Source organism: Haemorhous mexicanus, chromosome 7 (genome assembly GCF_027477595.1).
Source record: "Haemorhous mexicanus isolate bHaeMex1 chromosome 7, bHaeMex1.pri, whole genome shotgun sequence".
In the NCBI taxonomy this organism is placed as follows: Eukaryota; Metazoa; Chordata; class Aves; order Passeriformes; family Fringillidae; genus Haemorhous; species Haemorhous mexicanus.
The window spans coordinates 10835824-10860280 of record NC_082347.1 but is presented as its reverse complement, the minus strand read 5'-3'; the positions used below and the strand labels follow the sequence as shown (position 1 = coordinate 10860280).

At 46.5% G+C, this 24457-nt stretch overlaps 1 protein-coding gene across 2 annotated transcripts in view; it reads right to left on the bottom strand.

Moving 5' to 3' along the window:
- Positions 1–24457, bottom strand: part of PRKG1 (protein kinase cGMP-dependent 1) — a 374427-nt gene that overhangs the window by 293283 nt on the left and 56687 nt on the right. For both annotated transcript variants that reach the window (XM_059851089.1, XM_059851088.1), the window contains exon 2: positions 19394–19560. In XM_059851089.1, coding sequence (XP_059707072.1) covers positions 19394–19560 — 167 coding nt within the window. The remainder of the gene's footprint in view (positions 1–19393; positions 19561–24457) is intronic.

Below are 24457 nucleotides of genomic sequence, written 5' to 3'. Positions count from 1 at the left end.
TCCTGGACAAACACCCCAACAATCCCACCCCGGGCATCCCTGGAGGGCTGTCCAAACAATCCTGGAGCTCTGGCAGCCTCAGGGCTGTGCCCATTCCCTGGGGAGCCTGGGCAGTGCCAGCACCCTCTGCGGGAAGAACCTTCCCCTAATTTCCAAATTAAATCTTCCATGGAAGGGAAAGAAACTTCTAAGTTGTGAATTACTGAGCTTTGCCTCAGCAGAACCAAGTAGGAGACACAGGCTCTACAAAGCTGAAGTTAATAGGACTGTAACAGGTAACCTCAGTTGGTGGAGAAGGTGGACACAGGGAGGAGGTGATTAAATCAGCCACATTTACTTAAGGAAATCAGATGAGAAGTTATTTGGAAAGAAGGGAAACAATACAAGAAGCAATGGGAGCTCTGAGGGAGACATATCCATAAAGCTCCCTCTCCAAACAGCCCCTCTGGCCATTGGAGGCCCCATTAGTGCTCCTTAACCACCTCAATTACTGACTGCTGGGCTGGATTTCCTGGAAATTCCCAGAGCTGCCCAGCTGGCAAAGCCTGGCACTAACACAGCCACAGGATGCCAGGGTGGCTGAGGCTGCAGGGGCTCAGCGGGCACCTGGTGTCACCTCCCTGCTCCAGCAGGGCCATCCCAGAGCCCAGGGCACAGCACTGTGTGCACCCAGCTGTGCCCCAGCCCCAGGGAGGAGAGCCCCCAGGCTCTGTGGGCAATCTGCTCGGGGCTGGGCACTGCCCAGGGAAGAAGTTGTGCCTCCTGGGCAGGGCAATGGCTGGGCTCAGGCCCTGCCCGTGGCTCTGGTGCCATGGCTGGGCCCCGGAGCAGAGCCTGGGCCCTGCTCTGCCCCTCCTGCCCCCAGGGACAGCCAGGCCTGAGGGCCCCTCTCAGCTGGGGCTCCTCTCCAGGCTGAGCAGCAAAGGATGGCAGCACAGCCTCTTTTATCCCCCAGGATGTGTTGTAGTCTCAACTTCTCCAACTGAACAAATGTTTCTCCTACAGATTACCAAAACTCCCACTTGGAGCATCCAGCTCCAAGCACCAGAGCAGCGTGGCACAAATGTTTTCGCTCAGCACAACCAATATCTTCCCTTGGCTTTCCTCCTCCACGTCTGACAGGATCATAATGGAATGCAACAAAAGGGGTTGTGTCATTCAAACTCCCTGGGACTTCGAGAAGCAGAGGCTGTTTGGGCTGTTTGACTCAGGGTTGTGTGGGACACAACACCCCGCAGACAGAAGAGTGATCCTTGCCCTCAAATTCCTGATTTTCCTTAGGTAGTCCCAGCTGTCCTCAGCAGTGGCCATTACTTCGTGCCTTGTCCTGTCATTTCTGGACTCTGGAGTTATTTGAAGAGCACAAATAAGGTGCATGAGCACTGACCTTTCTCTGAGTGCTCAGAAATGTTGTATCTCTAAGGGTACGAAACAGCCAGGAAATTTTTCATCTTTTATTCATCTGACTAGCTCTTACTGCAAAGGAATTGGGAAATTGAAAATTAGAAACTTTGGACAGACCTGGGAAAGCAATTCAAATGCAAATACCAGCAGCTTAGTGCAAAGACAATGAAACTCAACACATGGACACCTAGTTACAACAAAAAATTCATTAGGAGAGGTGTCAGACCAGACAAAACACTGAGTAACCTGGTTCAAATCATGATGGCAGAGATTTCAAAAGGCCTGATTTACAAAATAATCAGGAACTAAATATTTAATGGAAAGCTTCACCAGACACCTGGTGCAAAGTGTAAGGCTGGGGCCATGCCCTGGCTCTCCTGAGGTTTACCCCACTTACAAAACTGTCTCTGTGCCCCACACAGAGAATTTCTGTGCACCTTTCACTGGAAACACTCACAGAATCCCAGAATCCCTGGGTTGGAAGAGACCTCCAAGATCATTGAGTCCAACCCAGCCCCAACACCTCAACTAAACCCTGGCACCCAGTGCCACATCCAGTCTGTTTTAAACACATCCAGGGATGGTGACTCCACCACCTCCCTGGGCAGAACATTCCAGAACTTTATCACCCTTTCTGTAAAACACTTTTTCTTAATATCCAATATTTCCCATATTTCCCTTGGTGCAGCTTGAGGCTGTGTCCTCTCATTGTGGAGAAAGAGCCCAGCCCCACCTGAGCACAGCCACCTTTCAGGAGCTGTAGAGAGTGATGAGGTCACCCCCAAGTCTCCTTTTCTCCAGGCTGAGCACCCCCAGCTCCCTCAGTGGTTCCTCACAGGGTTTGTGTTCCCAGCCCCTCTCCAGCCCCGTTGTCCCCTCTGGATGCACTCCAGTGTCTCAACATCCTTCCCAAACTGAGGGGCCAGAGCTGGACACAGCACTCCAGGTGTGCCCTCAGCAGGGCCAGGTACAGGGGCAGAATGACCTCCCTGCTCCTGCTGGCCACACCATTCCTGATCCAGGCCAGGAGCCATTGGCCTTCTTGGCCACCAAGGCACACTGCTGGCTCATGCTCAGCCGGCTGTGCACCAGCACACCCAAGTCCCTTTCTGCCTGGGCTCTGTCCAGCCACCCCTGGACTTCAGGCAGTTAGCAAGGCTCTCATTTCTCTCCAAACAAGTCTGAATGGGTGAGACTTCCATCAGCACAAAGCCTCTGCAGTGCAGCTCTCCAGCTGCTCAGCTCCCCGCCCTCCCCACTCCAGGGTTATCAGCCCGTTCCCGTGTGTCCTTCGGGATGAAGATGCTATTTTGGCCTCCATCTCTCCACACTGCCTCATCCATCCTCTCAGAGCTAGATGAGATCATTGTCTTGAGTGCTCTGAGGAGTGAAGAACGCACCAATTTCCAGCCAGGACTGCTGGCCCTGCATGCTAAAGGCTGGCTGGCTCAAGGGATGTCAGCTGGTGTGCCCAAGAGCCACCAGGAACAGCAGGAAGGAAAGAGAAATTGCTCCTTGGATGCCTTGGCCTCAAAGTTTGGAAACGGAGGTTTCACAAGTACAGTGTGAAATATGTTTTAACACAAGAGGTGTTATTCACAGCAGTGTGAGGACAATCCAAAACCCACACTTGTCCCTGAGTGCAGCAAAGGCACCTGGCACAAGTGTCCCAGCAGGACTTCGGGTAACACCTGGTTCCATCAGCACTTGGGATAACTCAGAGGGAAGTTAAACAGAAGTTGGCACAATCAGCAAGATCAAAGAGCTCCCTGCTCTGCTCCTGTACAAAAGTGTGGATTCCAAGGTTTGCCAGCTGCCCAGCATTGCTGATGAACTCGGCACATCAACTCTGGTGACTTGTGACTGTACTCAGGCTCTTTGCTCCAAATGCATTCCTGACACCCCTCCTTCCAAATTCCAGTCACTTTTTACCAACCTGGTACAGAATGATACAACTAGGAGAAAATCCCAGAATGGTTTGGGTAGGAAGAGACTTTAAAGTCTATCCTGTCCCCAGCCCTGCCATGTGCAGGGACACCTTCCACTATCCCAGGCTGCTCCAAGTCCTGTCCAGCCTGGCCTTGGACACTTCCAGGGATCCAGGGGCAGTGAGTTCTTCATGTCTGGGATGTGCAACTGTGCTGCCCCAAGCCTTCCCCAGAGCCCAGAAACACCCAGCACAGCCTGGAGATGCCATCAAGCCCTCCAGACAGGACACACATCCAAAATGCTGCAGGAAATGCCAGCTCCTCCCTTTTTGAGGGATGCTGAGAAGGAAACTCCAGCTCCTCCCTTTCTGAGGGACGCTGGCAAGCTGTTTGGCAGGAATGATGACTTTCTTGCCTCATGTCCTGCTCGGTAGCCAAGTATTTCTCCAAATGATGCTTCCAAAGTCAGGGGTATTTAAAAGCAATAAAGAAGAAAAGGGATGAGGATTTTGATGTACAAACATGATCTCAGCTTCATCTGCCCTCCTCAAGGACCTCCCAGCCAAAGTGATCTCCACAAGGATGAGATGTTTGCCATCTCTCCCCCCAGACCTGCAGGCAGCTCAGCAGCCTCTCTGCTGGCAGCAAAAATCCACTCGGTTTCAGTTAATACGCAAGAGAGGAGCCCGTGGTTTCTGAGAAGCTGAAAATGAGCATCTTCCAGAAAAACAAACCCATAATAAACAGCCCAGTAATGCCTGACTGCTCTAACTCCATCACACACAAGCAAAGCACAGATTTTCTGCTAGATCATATACGCAAATCCATTTGAAAACAACAGCTCATAAACACTCTTGCCACAAGTTTTGGGGGCTTGGTTTTGTTCGGGGCGTTTTTCGTTGAAAGGACACAAACCCAGCAATCCTGAACGTCTGAAAGGCTGCAATTGCTGCCAAATCAGAACTGAATCAGCTATTAAACACCTCTACAAATTACCCTGATGTCGGGAAAACAAGCCGTGCCCATGTTAGCCAGAAACATTGGAGGCTCTGGGATGAATCACAGCAGTGACGTGGCTGCCATGCTTGAAAGGACACAGTCATGACTTGGGGACGTCACCAGACAGCCCAAAACAATCACCCACCAAGACATATTTTTTCGTAGGTGCTCTCCAGAGCTTTCCAGGTGCAAGGCTGGTGTGTGCTGTGATTTATTTTGGGCTGGGAAAGCAGCAGTTTCACCTTACCAGATACTTTATCGACCCATTAAGTAGCAAATTCCTCTTAAATCTTGCTTTTTTCTTTGAAGCACCTTCCAAAAAGTAAACAAAGGCACTTAAAAGGTCACAGACAGGTTTTCTTTCCTACACATGAAAGATGGAGGCATTTTTAAGCCTGCCAATATTTTCAAAGCCTGTATCGCCTCCAAATAGCTGGGAGAAGAGAAAATGTCTTTCTGCACCTGTATTTTCTCCCCCTAAATGAAAGGGTTGTTTTGTGACCCACTGAAAATTATGAAACAGATCAAGAATGACAGAAAATGTTTTCAGGCTGAGGGAAAAGGGACTCCTGTGGGCAAATGTGATTCATCTCAGGAGGGGATGGCAGACTGGAATAAATGAGGTGCTGAGCGATCTCCCCGAGCTTGGAGCAGCAATCATGTGAAATGTTGGTGTATCCAAAAAGGGAGGCAGATGTTGGCATCTGCTTGTGTGCTGTGGAAAACCAGAAGCTGCATCTCCTCAGGAGTTACACCCCAAGGTGAGACCCAGCAGGTGCAGAGCCATGAGGGAATGGGTTGGGAAGGAAGGATGAAGGAGAAAGGCATGACACTGCCAGAAGGGTGTTCCAGCACCCAAATGTCCTACAAACACCTGCTGGCCCACACTCCCTCACACAGAAAAGGAATCCAAGATAATGGAGTGCAAGTCCAGAGCAGAAAATGGGATTTCTTTCCAAGCAAATCAGACTTGGAAGTACAACAAAACCTTTAGCCACTGGTCCCTTCTGCAGGGTTTGGTCAGTAAAGGACCCCAAAACAAACAGGATGGTTTTTCCCTGGATTACTGAGGATTATGGAATTGCCAATATGGATTCACTTAGGAATATTCAACAAAGGGAGTCACTGCCTAATTGGTGGAGTGCAACCTGCTGGGAACAGCTGCTTTGAATACTGATCACCTGAGCAGATTAATTCATCATTAATGTCTGCATGGAACCTTCTATAAAGAAATGTCTCTTCCCAGCCAGGACAATTGGGGTTTGTTTTGCTCCTTTGGAGGTGAAACCCAGCTCTTTAGGAACGTGCTGTGCTTTTCCAGGCTGAGAGTGTTGGGGAGACCCACAAAAAAAATAGAACCCCCCAGATTTTGTCACTCTGCTGAACCCTGTGGGACTCTGCCTTGGAGACTCAGCCCCAACCTGCTTGCCAAGGTGATACTGGCTGGCTCACAGCACTGAGTGCTCCTCTTTCACCCTGCTCAGGGTTTACAGCTCATGTCCACACAGAGCACAGGCTCCATCCCCATGGTTCCTCTAACAGGGAATTTCTCCTCCTCCAAGCCCTGCCTTCGTTTCTGCCCCAAGCAGGTAAAATGACTTTATTAGCACAACCACTCTGCCATTCCACCCCAGCAGTCAATAAAACCCTTTCTGTCTGTCTGTGCTGCTTGTCCTCAATGGCTTTATCTGTTTGCTGATCGTTTTTCCCCATTCACTGAGACACAAATCCCACAAGCTGTTACTCCATTCCCCAGGTTCCCACAGTGAAGGAATCGATATCTTGTGAAAGACAAACCTAAACTGCCTTTTCCTGAGGCCAGCATTCCCTTCCCCTCCCCTCCCTGGGAGCCTTGGCGGTGTTGGCTGTGAAACAAAACCATTTTTGAGGTTATTAACCAGCACAGGGGAGCTGAGGGGAGAATTCCACACATCCTCTAAAACAGATTCCTCTGGATTGCACAGCAGCCCAAGGAGCTGTTCCCTGGCACGAATAATAGGCCAAACACACCAGTGGCTGTTTTCATCCCACGTTTTAGGTTATGGAATTGCTTCTTGCTGAGGTTATTCTTGAAATTAGGAGAGTTTCAGACTGCCTGGGAATGCAAATTCTTAGGGCAGCTTAGCAACAACAGCTCAGGGGGTGACTTGTAACAATGACAGAAGGAAGAAAATTGGAAGGATTGGGGAAAAAAAGCCTCCTGCAAGACCTTTGTTAAAGCTTGTCAACAACAGAATCTGGCCGCTCTTCCCCTGTAAGAATTAGGTCTAACTTTGGTAAAGACCACAAAAAAACCCCTCATTTTGTCAGCTAAAATAATTTCATTTCCACACACAGTACTTGGGTTATTGTATGGGGAAAGTGCTTAACAAAGCAATCCCTGATCACATGAAGAAATTTAGGATCAAGACAAACCACACAGGAAGGACTGGGTGGCAAACTGTGATCAGGAAGGCTGCAGGGGAAAAACAGAGATCTTTTCAAAGACACAGAGAGATCATTTAGCCAAAAATAAGAAAGTGCCCAGTGATGGTCAGGCTGGAGGTGCTTCCACCCAGCCTTGCTCCAGGACAGCAGCCTGGCACATTTGGATTTTCAAAGCCTTGATAATGGCTCCATTATCAATATTTCAATAATTAACCAATAAATAATCAATATTTTAAACTGGAAGAGTCCCTCCAACTAACTTCCCACAGCAAAGACAAGCTGCAAGCACTTCTTATGCTTCAGGAGTGGCCCTTAGCTCTGGAAAGCACAAAGTTTTAACCTCAAATCCTAAATAATGCACTGAAGGAAGAAAGTTCTGTTAAAAAAGAACACAGTGAACTATTTCTGTCCAGGAGTGTAACAGAAGCACACAGTGTTTATATTCCCATTTCCCAGGAAGATCTCTTGTGTCCCAGTTGTTCCCTTTTGGTTGTTTTATGCTGCTATTAGTCAGCCAGGGGGGTGTGAGGCCTGAGGGGTGCAAGTGTTCTCAATACTCCATCAGCAACTCTCCAGACTCCCTGGGACTGGCACTTTTAGCTCTATCCAATGTGAGCTGGAGGAAAAATCACTCAGCTTCCCTGCTGGATGACTTGAGGCTTTCCCAGCCAGATGTTCTACCTGAACATCCCTTCCCACCACAGAACCAGCAAGGAAAAAGCTGAGACACTTTGCTTTAATCACCTTCATTAACAAACTAACCACTAAAGTTTCCTTTCTTCACCAGATAATAAAGTTGGGTGCTGTTTTCTCCCAGCACAGACCAGTTTTCAGGCTGGTTTTGTGATGGAAAGCCCCGAGGAGGAGCTGTGGTGCCCAATCCTCCAGGCAGCACCAAGGCAGCCCAGCAAACCTTTGTGCCCAGCTCACCACTGGGAACAGGGAAGGTGCTACTGAAGCACTCAGGGAACTGGACTGAACCACTGGAGCTGTGACACGAGGCAGCAGTGCCTGATCTTGGAAAAACTCAGTCATTTAACAAACCCAGTTCTCTTTTCTCTGCCCGACTTTGATGTCCTGAAGGACTTGAGCCCCACAAGGAGAAGCAGGGTGTGCTCACAGTCCCAGTGTGAGGGGATGATGTCAGAATTCCAAGCAGGCTGGAAGCAGCAGCAGCAATATTCCAGCACATTAGCAATCATCTGCCATGGGGAGAGCTAATTTTTGCCTCATTAGAGCCTGATAGGAATCTGTGATGTTGAGCAGTTCCGTTTGCAGCTGCTCCCAACCTGTTCTGGCCAGGTTTTTGTGGTAATCACTAGGCTGAACCAGAGCAGGGATGTTGGGAAAGCATTTCTTTCCAAAGAAACATGGCTGCTGTTAATGCACACCAAGATCCAGTGAACCCTTCTGGTTCTTTAAAGGGTATCTTTTCCATGCTTCAAATCTTTCCAGGGATCAGGAAGGACATCCAGGGATGAGTGAGCACAAGGTCTCACAGGCCACCAGGGATATATTCCAAATATCCTGCACATAGCAAAGCTGACAGAACAAATGCCATGGAAGGAAATAGCTAAGTCAAATTAACAAAATTACACGTTCCCTTAGGAAGGGAATCATACTTGAAATGTAAAACTGTCTACATTTCCTAAGGAATTGTTTATGTCAAATGTGTATCCTGTCTTTCACCACTGGAAAAAAAGAGGGGAAAAAAAAAAAAAAAGCTTTTTCTTTTTTTTTTTTTGTTCTTAAGACTTGTTGCCTCTTTGGGTGTGCTGGTGACTCCTAATTCCCAGATGGTAGAAACCCCCTCATCCTTGGCAGTGTTCCCTATTCCCCTTCTCCACAATCCAGAGGACTCTGCTCTGGTGGGAGCTGTCCCTGCCCATGGCAGGAGGAGGAACTGGATGAGCTTTAAAGCCTTGTCCAGACTGGCTTTGGACACTTCCAGGGATTGAAAATCTACAACTTCTCTGGCAACCTGTGTCAGGACCTCCCCCTTATGGGGAATAACATCCTGAATAAACACAGGACAACCGGAATCAGGCTGACAGGACTCTGAGAAACCCCAGCAGAGATGCTAGTCACACCCACAGCACTGTCACTGCATTAACTTGTTTATTCTGAGCTTTTAAAAACCCTGATTCCTTCCACTCCTTATGGAGCTCTTAAAATCACTAATTTGTAATATTGGAGTGAATACTCCCTGATTTCTATTCTGGCATCAGAGCCATTCCTGATGCAGATATCCCACAGTCTGACAGCTGATCTGCATAATGTGGTGAATGTACTTATAACTCATCTCCAGACAGGGAAATAAATCTCCAGCACCTCTTTTTGCTGTGTGCTGCAGCACAATGCACAGCTCTGGAAACGCCTCCTGAGTGCCAATTCTGACTCGTAGGGTTCAGAAAATTAAAACTGTATTAGGAAACAGATCATTTTCATCACCTACTCAGGGGGAACAAAAGCCCAGTGAGAGTTTTTAACCCTTAACCTGTTCAGATATTGGTAACCCTAAGGAATGGGATTTATCTATTCCATGGGGCCCAGCACAGGAGGGACCTGGAGCTGCTGGGGAGAGCCCAGGGGAGGCACCAGGATGAGCAGAGGGATGGAGCAGCTCTGCTGGGAGAAAAGGCTGGGAGAGCTGGGATTGTTCACCTGGAGAGGAGAAGCTCTGGGGTGACCAAACTGTGGCCTTGCAGGGCCTGAAGGAGGTACAGGAAACATGGAGAGAGACTTGGGACAAAGGATGAAGGGCCAGGACACAGGGAATGGCTTCCCATAGCCAGAGGGCAGGGATGGATGGGATATTGGGCAGGCCCTGGCACAGGGTGCCCAAAGCCAGGTAGGACTTTGGGGCTTGGAGGAGCCTGGGACAGTGGAAAGTGTCCCTTTGAGGTCCCTTCCCCCACTCCTTCCTGCCTTGGCCCGATCAGCACTGAACAGCCCTCAGTGGAAGTCCCAAAATCTGTATCCCATTCCACACTCCATTGCCTCCCATCAGCTTTCATTTACTGAGAGAGTTTATGTTCTGCTTTGGCCCCAGCTCTCAGTCTCTTTTTCAGCCTGCCTCGTTTCAGGCCAGAGCACGAAGGAAAGGTTTCACTTACTGCTCATCTTCCTCTGGTAAATAACAACATTAAACAGAGCATGGAGACAGCAGCTCGGTGACAGATGGGGCTGTGCTGGTTTGTGTCACCCAAGGACCTGGCTCGGAATGCTAACACATGGAAATCACCCAGCTGCAGAACTGGGAAGCAAATCTGGGGACCAGAAAAAGGGATAAAGAGCTCCAGCCCTGCTTTTATTGTCAGCTAAATCAAAGGCTCTCTTGGAATTGTTCCAGGGCAGGTTGGAGTAACCTGGGACAGTGGAAGGTGCCCCTGCCCATGGCAGGGAATGAAATGTTCTCTAAGGTCCCTCCCAGCCCAAACCATCTAGGGTTGATTTTGCCAAAGTAAGACAGAAAACTGAGATTAATATTAAAATTTAAAAGGCAAAGCAGCATAAGAAGCTGTTGGGACTTCTCAGCACTCTCCATGCCCTTGATCTTCCCAACCACCACCCAAAGCTCCTGAGGAAACCCAAATGCTTTTTGTTCCAGTCCACAGAGCACAAGAGCAGGATATAAATGATCCTCCCAGCAGCAATGATGAGCAAAGTAAGTTCTGCAGTGTTAAATATGTTCAGCCAAGTGGGGTCTGTGAAAAAGGCCTGGTTTTTCCAAGAAGGAAAGCAACGTCCTGGAGAGAGCTGACAAATGATAATAAGCAGAGGCTGCTGGTGGAAAGCAAAAAATAAACTTCCTTTCTTTTCATTCATCATGCAGCAGGTCCACTTGTTCCCTCCAGATGAACATTCCCAAGGACATCTCCTTCTCTTATCTTCTACCAACCAGGAACCAAAAACATTCCTTGCTTAAAAAAAAAAAGATCTTCCATGGGTTTTTTTCAGTCCAAATTTGAACACAGGAGCACAATGCTAAATGGAGATCTCTGGAGCTGGTTCTCATTTCAGGCCACGTTGACCAGCTGGCTCTAAAAAACTCTATCCTGGGACCTGACACTTGGGGATTTTCCTCAGCCACTGTGGAATTTTTACCCCATGGGTTACTACAAACCTCCTCTAGGGATCACTGGAAAACTTAAATTTCAGCAGTGATGTCAGTTCTCCATCTTACTGCTGCCAAATAAATCCTGAACTTTGGGCTGGGAGGAACTTTGAAGCTCACCTTGTTCCAACCCCTGCCACGGGTTACAGGTTTAGGGGCACAAATGGTTCCATGACCCTTAGGAACATTTTTTGCAGGGACTCCTGCAGTAAATTCCTGAGTTATTCACCATTTTCAGTGGACACAATCCTGTGCCAGGTGCTCTGGGATGACCCTGCTGGAGCAGGGATGTGGCACCAGATGTCCCTTCCACCCTGACTTGTCCCATGATCCTAAGGGCTTTGCCATAGCAGTTCCTCACTCCCCACTGCACATCTTTAATCCACATTACAACTGGACTTCTCTTTTCTGAGGGGAATAACTGTCACAGGAGAACAGGCCAAAAGAACACAGTGTTTTGGGCTGAAAACTCTGGGAGGAAAAAAAACCCCTCATTTCAGTCAGATTTCACATAGTTACAAACAAAAGCTCGTGGACCTCTCTATCCTTCCAAAAATGCAATGAGAAGAAAGAGCTGGGAGCAGAAGAACAAGCAACAAAAAATACAATTAACTTTAGGAAGCCTGTGAAGTTATACATCACTACCACTAAAAATAAAAAAAAAAAAAAGCCTCCCAATCCAGGCAGAAAATGACTTCAAGTTACCTCCTACTCCAAGATAAGAGTTTACAGAGTTTCAGCAGTGATAAAGAGTCCCTTGTGGAGCTCCTCTGGAAGGATGGGGCTGCAGAACCACCCCAGGATTATTGCTTTTCCAGATCTGCAGCATCTCAAATCCTGGCTGCTGCTATTTAGAATATGAGAAACCTCACCCACTGTTATTTCATGTTCTGGTAGCTCCACAAAATAGCTTTTGCAGTCAGGACCGAGAGGCTATGAAAATATTTAGCACAAGGATGGCAAACATCTTATTTTTATTAGTTTTTCCATCTTAAATGCAACGTGTTCTGATTGCATTTAATTATCATCTGTGCCTGGATGTGCGAGGAGCAGCAGCTGCTGGGATACACTGTAATTTCCATTATTTTAGATAAATACAGTGCAAACATTGATCTGACATTTTGATTTGTTTCCTGAGAGCAGAATTCTCATTTTTCCCCCAAAACCATCTGCCAGGGCTGCAAAGAAGTTGCAGATCAGGACCCCTGCACATCAAAGCAAAGGAAAAATCAGAAAACTTTGACAAATAATGCAATGCAAACATCTCCCCCCATCATCCCTCCCAGTTTTATCCTTTTGTTTGGATTTATTCTCAGACCTGTCTCTGTCAAACTTCTGGGCTGCACAAAGCCTTGGCCAAAAATCCAAAATAGAGAAATCCATGGGAGGTTTTTCCCCACCAAAAAAAGGAGAAGCCTCAGTGGAGAAGAAAATGCAGGAAATGTTCTCATGAGCTTCCCATGGGGTGAAGAGATGTTCAACCAAGGTGAAGTGTTTAAGAAACATGGAAAAGCTCCCTGGGACCAAGAGGAATGGTCTCCCCCATGTCACCCATTCCTGCCTGGAATAGCAGTGATGAACTCACTACTCAGCAGCTCTTTGGGATGAGCTCCTCCAGGAGACTCTGCAGGATTCCAGAAAAAGCAGGAGCTGATCCTGATGGGATCCCTTCCAGCTCAGGCTATTCTGTATTTGTAGAATTGTGACCCAGCCTCTCTCTCCTTCCCCTTCCCAAAATTGGTGATTTCGAGCTCTCTCCTCACAACCAAGAGCAGGAACAAAGGGCACAGAGCTCCCATGGTCTGATTATTTTTGTAGATGAGTTTTCCAAGCCAACAAGGAACCCAAAGCCAGTGCAGCCCACCCAAAGTGAGCCCTCCCTTTACTGGTCCTTTAATGATAGCTTGGATTCTAACCATGGAATTTTTCTATCTGCACACACAGCCTGAGTTGCAGAGCCCTGGAGTTGAAGGGGCACAACCAAAGGTCAGACTCCAGGCTCCCCCATGTTCACTGCTGGGCTGAAAAGTCCTTTTATTTCACATTTCACATGTGGGAGCCACAACAAAAGGGAGTCATGGAACAGCAGGAGGGACAAAAAAGACATTTGTGCCTCCCTTTCCAGCTGCTATTATTAATAAAATGAATGAAGCTTTATCTCCCCAATTTCTTTGGTAAATAAAACCCCCTTCACCACAAAGCAGCCTTCAAATAACTGCTGAGCAGTACAAAAATAAATGGCACATCAGCTATGATCCTATGTGGGGGGAAAATCCATTATAATTACATTTATCATCCAGTGGGAACTGTTTTGGAAGAGGTTACACCTATCCCCTGTTTTCCCTGGAGAGGGATAGATGGATATCTGGCTGCCTGGGGATGAAGCAGGTTGTAGGAAAGCATTTACAGAATGATTTATCTGTTTGATAAACTCAGAGTTCTCCTCCCCAGCAATGAATTCTTTCAGCTTTTGCCAAGGCTGCCCCAGTTTTGTGTCAGTACCACACTGCAGAAAGACTCAGAGAGGCTCAGGTAATGATTAGAGGAATGGCAAGAGGAGTAAATCACTGTGAATAGGAGCAGATCCCAAAGAAAGCTGGGCATTCACCGGAGAAATGAAAGGAATTCTCAGGTCAGCTTGACACTCAAACTTCTACAGCCCCGCAGAAGAACCTGCCAGCAGGCCCCTCTCATCCAATTCCAACAGGAATTTGTGCTGGCAGCAGGGCTTGGCTGAGGACAGAGACTTTGCTCTTTGGGGGATTTATATCTGTATAAATCATCAAATATCTGTATAAATCATCAATTATGCTCCAGTCCCTCCTCTCCTCCGCCGGTCCCGCAACATCTTCACAAACTGGGGAAGTCTGAAGCCATCAGTCCCAGCTTGGATCCCATTTTCTTCTCCTCCCTACCAAACATTGGCTTAGTTAACCAAAGATTAGATTTTCCTTGCTGAAAAGAGATGACTTCACCATTATTTCTGCTTGCTTTTTAAGTGCTAAGTTTTAGTTGTGCAGTTTTAAAAATAACTGCTCTGTCCAGGATATCAAACCACATCTGTCACAAACCCAATCATCCTTTCATATCCCATTTCATCTCATGAACATTTCATGAAATAAGTACAAGAAATGTTTAATTCCCCATCACTAATATGGGTAAATAATACTCTTGGAAGAGTTAATAATTAAGACACCGTAAAATTAAAATAATGAGCTGATAACAGTGGAAGATTTGCCCTGGGTATGGCAGGACAACCCAATTTGTCCAAGAGGCAGGAAAGCCATGAAGCCTGCAGAGAAAATACCCTGATTTGACTGCTGCCCAACCCTGCAATACCAGGATGAAAGAAACAAAAATGAACAGTACAAAAGCAGATGAAAGCATGAAACAGGAGAGCAAGGAAGACATTTTCTCAAACCCCGTGGGAAGTCCTGGGAAAGGCAGGCCCCTCGGAGAACAGGGATTTGTTGGCAGGCTGTGCAGAAATTCCCACATTGCCATCATTTCTAATTCATTCCTTGCCACACGGAGTGTCTGAGGTTGGAAATGGGGGTGTGGAGTCTATCCCCATCTGTCAGAGGTGAGGCAGTTCTCTTCTGTTCATGGCCATTAATTATTAATTATCTTCTGTCCATGGCCAGCGAGTGTCCCTGCAGGGCTGATCAAATTCCACCATCCCATGGGGAGATGCCCCGCCCAGGGGAGGAGCCAAGCATTCCTACCTGGATACAATCTGAGGTTTGGAACAGCACAGCAGCCTTTGCCCACTGCATTCCCAGAGGAGCAGCTTTCTGCTCCCCTGCATTCCCAGAGGGAGAGCAGGCCCATCTCCAGCAGCCCTGGAGCTGCAGAGGAAAACTCCCCCCTTGTGCAGGATCCCTGCTCCAGCAGAACCACAGCTGGCACTGCAGGAGGGCTGAGCCCCCCTGGGATGGGACTGTGCCACCACCCTGAGCCCCCCTGGGATGGGACTGTGCCACCACCCTGAGCCCCCCTGGGATGGGACTGTGCCACCACCCTGAGCCCCCCTGGGATGGGACTGTGCCACCACCCTGACACACAGGGGGTCAGCTCCTGTTCTGACTCTCACAGGGGTTTGGTTTTGTGGTTTTTGTTTGGGTTTTTTTGGTTTGTGGGGTTTTTTTGTTTGTTTTTTTTTTTTTTTTTTTTTTGTACTCTTGTGTTTTTTAATTTTCACCCCGTGGAAGGACTCCCATTTGTCTCTGTACTTCAAACAGCCACACAGACCTTGTTTGTGTTCCCTTATCAACACCCAGCTCCATGTCCCAGCAGATCCCACAGTTTCTAGGATCACACTGCTTCCCAAGACTCCCAGAAACCCACATTCCCATGGGAAACCACAGTTAGACCCTTCCTTTTGGGGGAGCTACCAAGAAGGAAGCAAGAGACAAAGTCACCTTTAAAAATAAAAGGCAAATCCCCACAGCTGAAGACACAAATAAAAGGAAATTTAAGAGGAGAGGGAAAAATACTAAAACAGGGGCTGGTTCTCAAAAAGCTGCTTCTTCCCTCTCCATGCCTATAGAAGCAGGAGCACACAGGGGATTTTTCTTCCCTCTGGTTCTGCAGGTGTGTGCAGAGCTGCAGGCTCAGAATTCATGTGCAGCACCCACTGACAATACAAAACCAGGAGCCACAAAAGAGTTAATCCAAGGAATTCCCCTTTTTCCCTGTGTCACCGAATTATTTTTTCTATGCTTCATGGGAATGGCACCAACCCTAAAGGGAGGACTCTATACCTATGACTAAAATTTCTAAAAAAACTAAAAAAAAAAAAAAAAAAAAACAAAAAAAAAAAACCAACTATAGTCAAAATTTTATTCTAAAAAAAAAAATTAAAAATCTGTTTATTCACAGGAGAGCCTCAAACCTGGAGCTTGCCGCCTGCTTTCTGCACAGGATCTTCCTGCCCTAATCCAACCTGACAGCCTACAAAACCATGAGCCACAAAAGAGTCAATCCAAGGAATTCCCCTTTCCCCCTGTGTCACTGAATTATTTCTTCCATGCTTCATGGGAATGGCACCAACCCTAAAGGGAGGACTCTATACCTATGACTAAAATTCCCAAAAACCCTCAATTCTATTCTAAATCTTTTTCTAAAAATAGCTGTTTATTCACAGGAGAGCCTCCAACCTGGACCTTACCAGCTGATTTCTGCACAGGATCTTCCTGCCCTAATCCAACCTGACAGCCTGCAGCTGGGTGGCTCAGCCAGAGGAAACATTTGGGGTCAGAGGTGAGATTTCACATTTATCTTCATCAGTGTGAGGCAGCACCCACGCACAGCCCCAGCCTGTCAACACCACCCAGATCTGAGGTGGAGCTCTCTGAAAACACCTCTCCAGCCTGCCACGTTTTTAAGTGCTTTCAGCAAAATGTTAGGAATGTTGCAAAGTCAGCAAATGCAAACCTGCAAATGTAGCGCTTGGAAAATTCACAGAATTCACACAATCACTGGGTTTGCAAGAGAACTTGCAGATCATCCAGCCCAACCCAGCACTAACACCTCAATTAAACCATGGCACCCAGTGCTACATCCACTCTGTTTTTAAACACATCCAGGGAAATGTTTAAGGGTTTTTTCCCTTAAAAAAAAAAAAAAAAGGAGGTAGCAGACTCATCTATGGTTAATTAACAATAACTTTTTTTGGCTCTAGGAACTCTCCATTTGACCCACTCTCAGAGCAGCAAACTTTCTCCCAGGAAAGGGAATATATCCAATAAATAAATTTATTTTTCTCTCACAATTGTTTTTCCCTGCAGAGCTGAGAATTCCCGTGTGGAGTAGTTTAAGGCAGAGCATCACTCATCCCCCTTGGTTCATTCCCAGTCTCACAGCCTGGAGGAATATTCCTGCTGGAGGTGGGCACAGTAGGGATATTTAATGCTGCCAGCAATTTCAGCCCCTGATGGGTACCTGTCACATCACAAGTACATTCATTCCCACCTTCAAAGCCCAGCTGTAAGGGAAATTTTTTGGTGTTGCTCAAGGTGTAGGGCATCTCTTGACCCATTTCAGTTAATAAAGAAAAGGTGAGGGGGTTTCTTGCTACTTTTTGAACAAGAGGGAATCAAGGGGCATTCTCAGAGGGCTGAAAGAACAGCACAGGGAGGGTGAAGCCAGAGAAATAAAGTGTTTTAAGGAATAGGATATGGTGGGGCCAGTGCCTGAAAGCCTGAACCAGGAGCCCTCCTACCCCTAGAGGTGGGAATTTGGCTGGCACAACACAGACTGTGGGTAAAGTCACTACAGAATAAAAAAAAAAATTAAAAATGCTTATTAGACTTATTAAAAGCAAAGAAGCTCTAAATTCAGGATCCTGCTTGCTGAGAAACTTCAGCTCCTGACTCAAAGCTCTGGTTTTTGTCACTAGCAGCTTAAAGAAGAGCAAGAGCCCAAGTAAGGAAGGGAAAAGGAATGAGAATTTATTTGATTTTTCAGAAAACACCTCTCAGTAATACTCAAAGATGGGTCTCTCCAGTAGAGTTTTGCAAAGAACAGAGATTTTATTTGGGTTGATTGTGTTAATAATTGAGAGGACATAGAATGATGAGCTAAAATGAGCTCTCAGAACCATAGCCCAACCTATTTGATAATGTTCTCTCCCATTTCCATGACTTCATCATCACTCATTGCATTATGTCTCAACACAGACTATAAACTCTCCATAATTGGGTTTGCAAAGCATTATGCATATTTAGGGAGCTATCTAAATAATCTTAAATTAAATTACAAAGCCAAGGGAAGAGCCAAGTCGTGCCCTCACTCACACAGGGCTGCCAGGAGAACATGGAAAACCTCAAGTGCCCAAAAAGCACAAAATTTGGTTTTGACACACATTTGTTGCACACTCATCACCACAAGGCTAAATAATGACCATAAATAAGATAAAATCTATCAGCAGTAAAGGCTGATCTGAGTACCAAGCCATGCTCAATACCCCAAACCATGATGGAAACAGTTCTGCCTCTAAATCCCCCCCAAAATCCTCTCCAGGGAGTGGGAAGAGGCTGAGCAGGAGATAAATGCACCCTGATTCCAACATGTGTCCTGTTCTTAGGGTTTTTGTTTTGTTGTTTGTTTTTTTTTCCCAGGGACAGCACTGAACACAACATCCCAAAAGCAGCCAGGCAGCAAAAACCCCATGAGCAAACCTCTGGTCTGGGGAGAGTTTGGAAAGTGAGCACAAAACTGCACAGGGCAAATCCTTCACATTTCTACTAGGAAGAAAATACCATTCCTGAATTATTTTAAAGCAGTTTTTTATCATCAACAGAACAGATTGTGCACCTCAAAGTAGCCTCTGTATTCAGAGGACTGAAAGCCTTAAATCTTTCCATGCAAACCTTAAATCTTTCCATGCAGTGCTGGGGGTGGAAACACATAATTCACATAAAAACCATTTCAATGTGCAAAATTCAAAACCATGAAAAACCAGAGGAATTAAACCTGTGCCTTGAGAAAGGACTTAACCTTAAAAGGACAGAAGCTTCAAGTTGTTTTGGGAAAGCAGTGAGGAGTATTTGCAACTATACAGCATGAGGAATTTGGCAGGAAAGCTTGTTTAAAGGATGGCTTACTGCCTTGGAAAGATTTTTGTTTAAAAGAACAATTGAAGATATTAAAATATGGATGAGCAAGTGAAAAAGTGTTATCTGGCCAAAATGTTTGAGTCTACCAGATAGTTCTGGTGAGGAGCAAGGAGAATTTGATAAGCTTTTATCTGTTGTGGTACCAAATCACAGCAGGAAGGAAAACAGGGATATTTCCCTGAGAAGTCAGCATCAGCCACTCTGGATGCACACGAGGTTTGCTCCAGCTCAGTAACTCTGACAGCTGACATGCACTTCCTTAACAATAAAAAGCACAAAATATGCTCAGTTTGACACGTGGAGAGCGAGACAACCTGGAAAGCAGACAAGGACAAGGACAAGGAGCTGGGATTTTGGAAAGGCAGAGCATTGGCAACATATGCTAGAAGATTTTTACAAAGCTGAATGAGAAACCCCAGCACATCCTGGGACACAGCACGTGCTGGAACACAGGGGCTGCTCTTCCTTTGTGCCCAGGATGCACCAACACCATTTTCCATTCTCCCAAGGATGAAAAGTAGTCTCTCCTGTGGAGATCCCCATGTGCTGTGCCCCACCTGGGAGGAGGCTTTGAGCACCTTCTCCCTGCTCCACAGCCACTTCCCATCTCTATTCCTTCTGTTAATATCCTCATTGATCCAGCAAACCATCACCTCCAAGCACAGCAACTCTGCTTAGGGGAGGTTTATTCCAATGCAGGGTTAACAGCTTTCACCTCCTTTCTTTAGCCAGGCAGGCACACAAATCCAGGCAGAATTTTCCAGGCAAAAGCAGTCCACACAATTTTTAAGCAACCATATTTAGACAACCTCTTTCTCTGAAACCTTTTTTTCCCACGAAAGGTTTTGTGTCCAAGTGTTGAAAAAAACAAGGAATAAATAAATTTTTCCCAACCCTACCTTCCATGACATAGACCAGGGAACCCACATCTCCCTCCTTGATGATGCAGCTGTCCTTGCCATACTCCACAGGGTACATACAATCCACAATCTCCTGGATCTGGGACAATTCCAGGTTCTTCATGAAGTCATTGTCAAGGATTGCTTCCTTTATTAGCTCCTTGGACCTGGGGAACAAATAAATTTAGAAAAAAAAATCAGTGTTTTCCCTAAAAACTTGCAGAGAAATCAAAGAAAAAAATTACACAGACGTGAACTTGCAATTGTTTTTTGTAAATAAGCTTTAGACACGTCCAGCACTGCAATAAAAATAGATTTTGTGGAGTTGCAAAATCCTCTTTTAGCTACAAGTTTCACATCTACATTAACACAGCTACTTGGAATATCTTCCATACACAAAACTGAAAGGAAGCACAAATGAGAAGGTAACAGATTTATTACTTGGTTTATTATATTTTCTATTAATTATACAAACTGGAGCACACCAAAGGGTGACACTACATGGATTCTCTGAGTATTTACATTATAATCACTACAGGAGGCGTTTGGCACAAAATCCCTAAATCCACTTGTGCAGGTGGGCAACTGAGAATGGTCTAGATGAGGATTTAACAAAACTCAAGCTCCTAAAAACACCTCCAGGCTGGACAGCAGCTCCTCACCCTGGGGGCTGAACTGCTCCCTGCAGAGCCCGAGCAGCCAGGAGGGATTTAACTGTTGGAAAGATGAATATGAAACAAAGCTTTCAAAGAAAAACACTTTAATGGGTCATGTCTTCTTGAAAAAGAGCCAAAGTGGGACTTGGAGAGACCCAAACTGTGGGAAATGGATTTGTAGAGAATTCTCAAAGCCTGACTGAAGGCTCACACAGTGTGTGCATCTGTAGGCAAACTTTGGGACAAGAAATGCTGCCTTAGAAATGCCATGGAACAGGACAGACCTTGTGGAGAGAGAAATGGAACCAGAAGCAAGTTTCAAAGGATGGCCTTGCAAATAAGACTAGATACTTTAGAGAAATAGAACCATGAAAAATGTGTTATAACTATAAACACTTATAGTGTAATACAATTAAAAAATAGTTGGCTTTGATTGTGATGTCATGAATTATAACATCTGTATTGTCTCACCCTTCTCCTAAGACTGAAAACAGAATAAAAGTTTTTTAAAACACCTCTCAGTTACCCCATCTTTAAATCCAAAAAGAGCTTAATCTGACACCAAATCAGCCCAGCCTTGCACAGGGTTAGAGCAGCTCAGGGTCCCACCCACCACACTGCCAGCTCGTTGATGTTTAAGATTCTTTTTATTCCTTTGATAGTTTGGAGGTTATTTCAACACAGCTCATCCACTGGACACCAGAGGCCACCAGAAGTGACCCTGCTGAAGGGCAGCAGGGGACAGGACCAGGCTGCCAAGGACATGGCAGGCTCAGGGCACCACAAAACCATTCCTGAGAGTTGGAATCTGCCCTCACACCCATCCCTGGCTGCCTCTCCAGCCCCTCCTGTGTGCAAATAAGGACCTCCAGGTAACCCTGCACCTGGGCCATGCCTTCCTTCCAGCAAAGCTGGGGATGTGTAAGGCTGACCAGGTGCTGCACCACCCCACTTCCTCCATCTGCCAGACAATGCTCTCCCTGCTGTGCCTTGATTCAGCTCCTGACTGCTCTTCTGTCAGCCACCCCAAATCCTCCTCACAACGAGCTCCTTATTGGTGGTGCCCAACTGGCCGCCAGAGAAAACCTAATTAAAGCTTTTGTGCTCATCATGTCAACCTGCACTCCAATTCCAGGCTTTTATTTCATTCCAAGGCTCCAAAGTTATTGCATTTCTCCTTGACAGAGTCAGGATTTCAAGTGGAGATGCTGCAAAAGTGAAAAGACCCAAAAAGACAGTGGGGAATTGCTGGCCCAAGTCAAACCTCCCTCTGGATGCAGAGATCCTCAGCTCCAAACAAAGCTCTCCTTCTTGGAATTGAACATGGGAAAGGATTTGAGGAGGACTTGGGAAATTTGGTCCAAACAACAGCAAAGGAACAGGAAAACTCAGTTGGACTCAATCAGCTTAAAGGTCTTTTTCAGCCTTTATAGTTCTAGCTGGGGGAAAAGCAGCAAAACAATGTGAACAAATTTAGGGAATTCAAGAGCTTAAGAATCTTATCACTATTATATTAAAAATAAAATTATCTCAAGTGTGTAAGAGAACATCTGAACCACCTGATTCAGTCTCTGTCCCCAACACAGGAACATCACAGCAAGCTCAGAGGGCCCCCCAGGTCATCCAAACCCTTTTAACCACCCCACAAAATACATCACCATGAAGGAAAACACGTTGGCTGGGCCATCAATGAAACACTGCTTCATCTCTGCCACATCTGAGCATCCTAAAATTAAATACCCACAAGAAAAGGGCTGGATAATAACTCAGTCATGCTTGAAAGCAAAATAGGCTTTATTAGTAGGGATAATTGGTTAAGATGAGACTTGGACTACAAAGCCTGTGAGAAAAGCACTTCCAGCTGCCCTTAAACAGGGCTGGCTGGAGGAGCAAAACCACCTTGCAAGGCAGCTGCTTATTTATGAGAGCATTTCATAGAACCCCAGACTGCTTTGGGTTGGAAAAAAACCTTAAAAATCATCTCCTTCCACCCTTCCCACCACAGACTAAACCACCCTCCATAGTCTGGGAGCTCCAAACCCTTCCAGCAGGAAATATTCCATCCATCTTTTAGAATGGAGTAAGAAAAAAAGCAGAGTTTGACTCACTTGAAAATGAGTTGGTCCTAAAAATACAACGTCAGAGCTACAAGCAGAGCTCCTCTATTGTTCCCTGTGAGAGAATCTTCATCACTCTTAATAATTCAGAAAAATTATTCATGCACTGTGGCTTGCCAGTCCCACACACTCACATATGCCAGGCTTTCAGCAACTTCCACATTATTTTATTTTTATTATCTTTTCTTTCCCTGTAATTCACAGGAGCCATTTCAAATAACCAGGCTTTTTTCTATTGTGTTTATTCTTATGTCCAATCCCAGGTGGGAAAAGCCCTCCCAGACCATCAAGTCCAGCCTGTGCCCAATCCCCACCTTGTCACCAGCCCAGAAACAGATGAACCTCAGAGCACATGAATTAACTCCTAGTTCCCAATTATTCAAATAAAAATTTATAACAAATGCTTCTCCAAACCACGCCATTCCTTAATCATCATTATTTCAAAACAGCAGCTATCCCACACATGTGAATACAGGAATCTACCCAGTAATACAGAATAAAAAGTATTTTAAATGGTTAAAAATCACACTCCTGCCACGGCAAGTAAGTGCTTTAAACAAGATACAGCTGTTCCATTACCTCTTATTTTCCAACAGCATTTCTTCTGTGCTTTCTGGTTCAGGTTTCTAATAGGAACGAGGCACAAACAAAATAACCTACAATATTTGTAAGGCAGCAGGACTGTTTCCAAGTGAGCTTGTCTGAAGGAGGAGGATTTCCATGAATATTTACTTAGCACTGGAGTGGATGTCTGCCTTCAGAGGGTCACTCAGAGTAGAAAGCAGTTATTGCCATCTTTCCCCTCCAGAGCAAGCCTGGCACCAAGCCATCCCTGTTTTCCTGCAAGATTAATGACCAAATGTGCTGGAGACTTGATGAAGAGTTTAAAAAGAGGGCACAATCCTCTGTGATACATCCTGTCCCAAATCAGTTTAGGTCCATCACAGTAATTAATAAGGCAACGGGAGGAAGAAGCTAATTGCATTCGAATTTGCAGAAGTCATGCAAAAAGAACCTTAACAAGTTGCCTACAAATACACTCAATGCATAAAAACCTGCTCGTGCTGTCTCTCAGGAGCAAAGCACACAGAGTGGTGTCCATCCACCCTCCCAGTGTCCATCCACCCCTCCCAGTGTCCATCCACCCCTCCCAGTGCTGTACTGGGGTGCTCTACTCCCCCAGCCCAACCAGAGCCAGCCACCAGCACCCCCAACACGACAAGCCAAAGAAATTTAGTTTTTTGTCCCAGCAAACAGGGGCCCTGCAGAGAAGCCATGTTGAGCTGTGGAAAGCCTTGTGTTAAAGGTTTGCAGTGGCCATAAAATGCAGAATTTCAAACCCTGCTATGAACATCCACTGGCACAAAGGCAGGAGATAAATAAAAATACTGGTTTGTAACAGATGGGAAATAAAACCCCTGAGATGCATCCCCAGCAGGGTGGAGAGCTTAAGAGAGGGGGATTCTGCCCCTGTGCTCAGGTGAGACCCCACCTGCAGAGCTGGCCCAGCACACGAGGGACCTGGAGCTGTTGGGGAGAGCCCAGGGGAGGCACCAGGATGAGCAGAGGGATGGAGCAGCTCTGCTGGGAGGAAAGGCTGGGAGAGCTGGGGGTGTTCACATGGAGAGGAGAAGGCTCCAGGAGAGCTCAGAGCCCCTTCCAGTGCCTAAAGGGGCTCCAGGAGAGCTGGAGAGGGACTGGGGACAGTGCCAGGACACAGGGAATAGCTTCCCACTGCCAGAGGGCAGGGATAGGAGGGATATTGGGAAGGAATTGTTCCCTGGGAGAGGGGGAAGGGGCTGGAATGGAATTCCCAAAAAGCTGTGGCTGCCCCTGGATCCCTGGCAGTGCCCAAGGCCAGGTTGGACATTGGGGCTTGGAGCAGCCTGGGACAGTGGGAGGTGTCCCTGCCCGTGGATGGGGATTTGAGGTCCCTTCCAGCCCAGTCTTTTCTGGGATGCTTTGCAATGCCTGCAGTAAAACAGCCAACACTAGAGCACAGGCTGTTGTTATCCTGACAGGAATTCCCATTTTCCAAGGAACCCAAGGAATGCTCATCCCAGGCTCTTCCCTCAGAGCAACAAAAGCCACTTTCCCCACGCTGGGTTTGTCCCTTCTGGCATGTACAATAAATACTGCACACAAAGTTGTTCTTCATCCCAAAAGGACTCAGTTCAATGTGGAAAAGCCACTTGCTAGCTTTTAAGGAAGGGGAAAATTTAGGACCAGATGGAAAAACTTCTGACAGACCCCTCCAGGGATGCTTCCAGAAACCAAAGCCCTCCCACCAC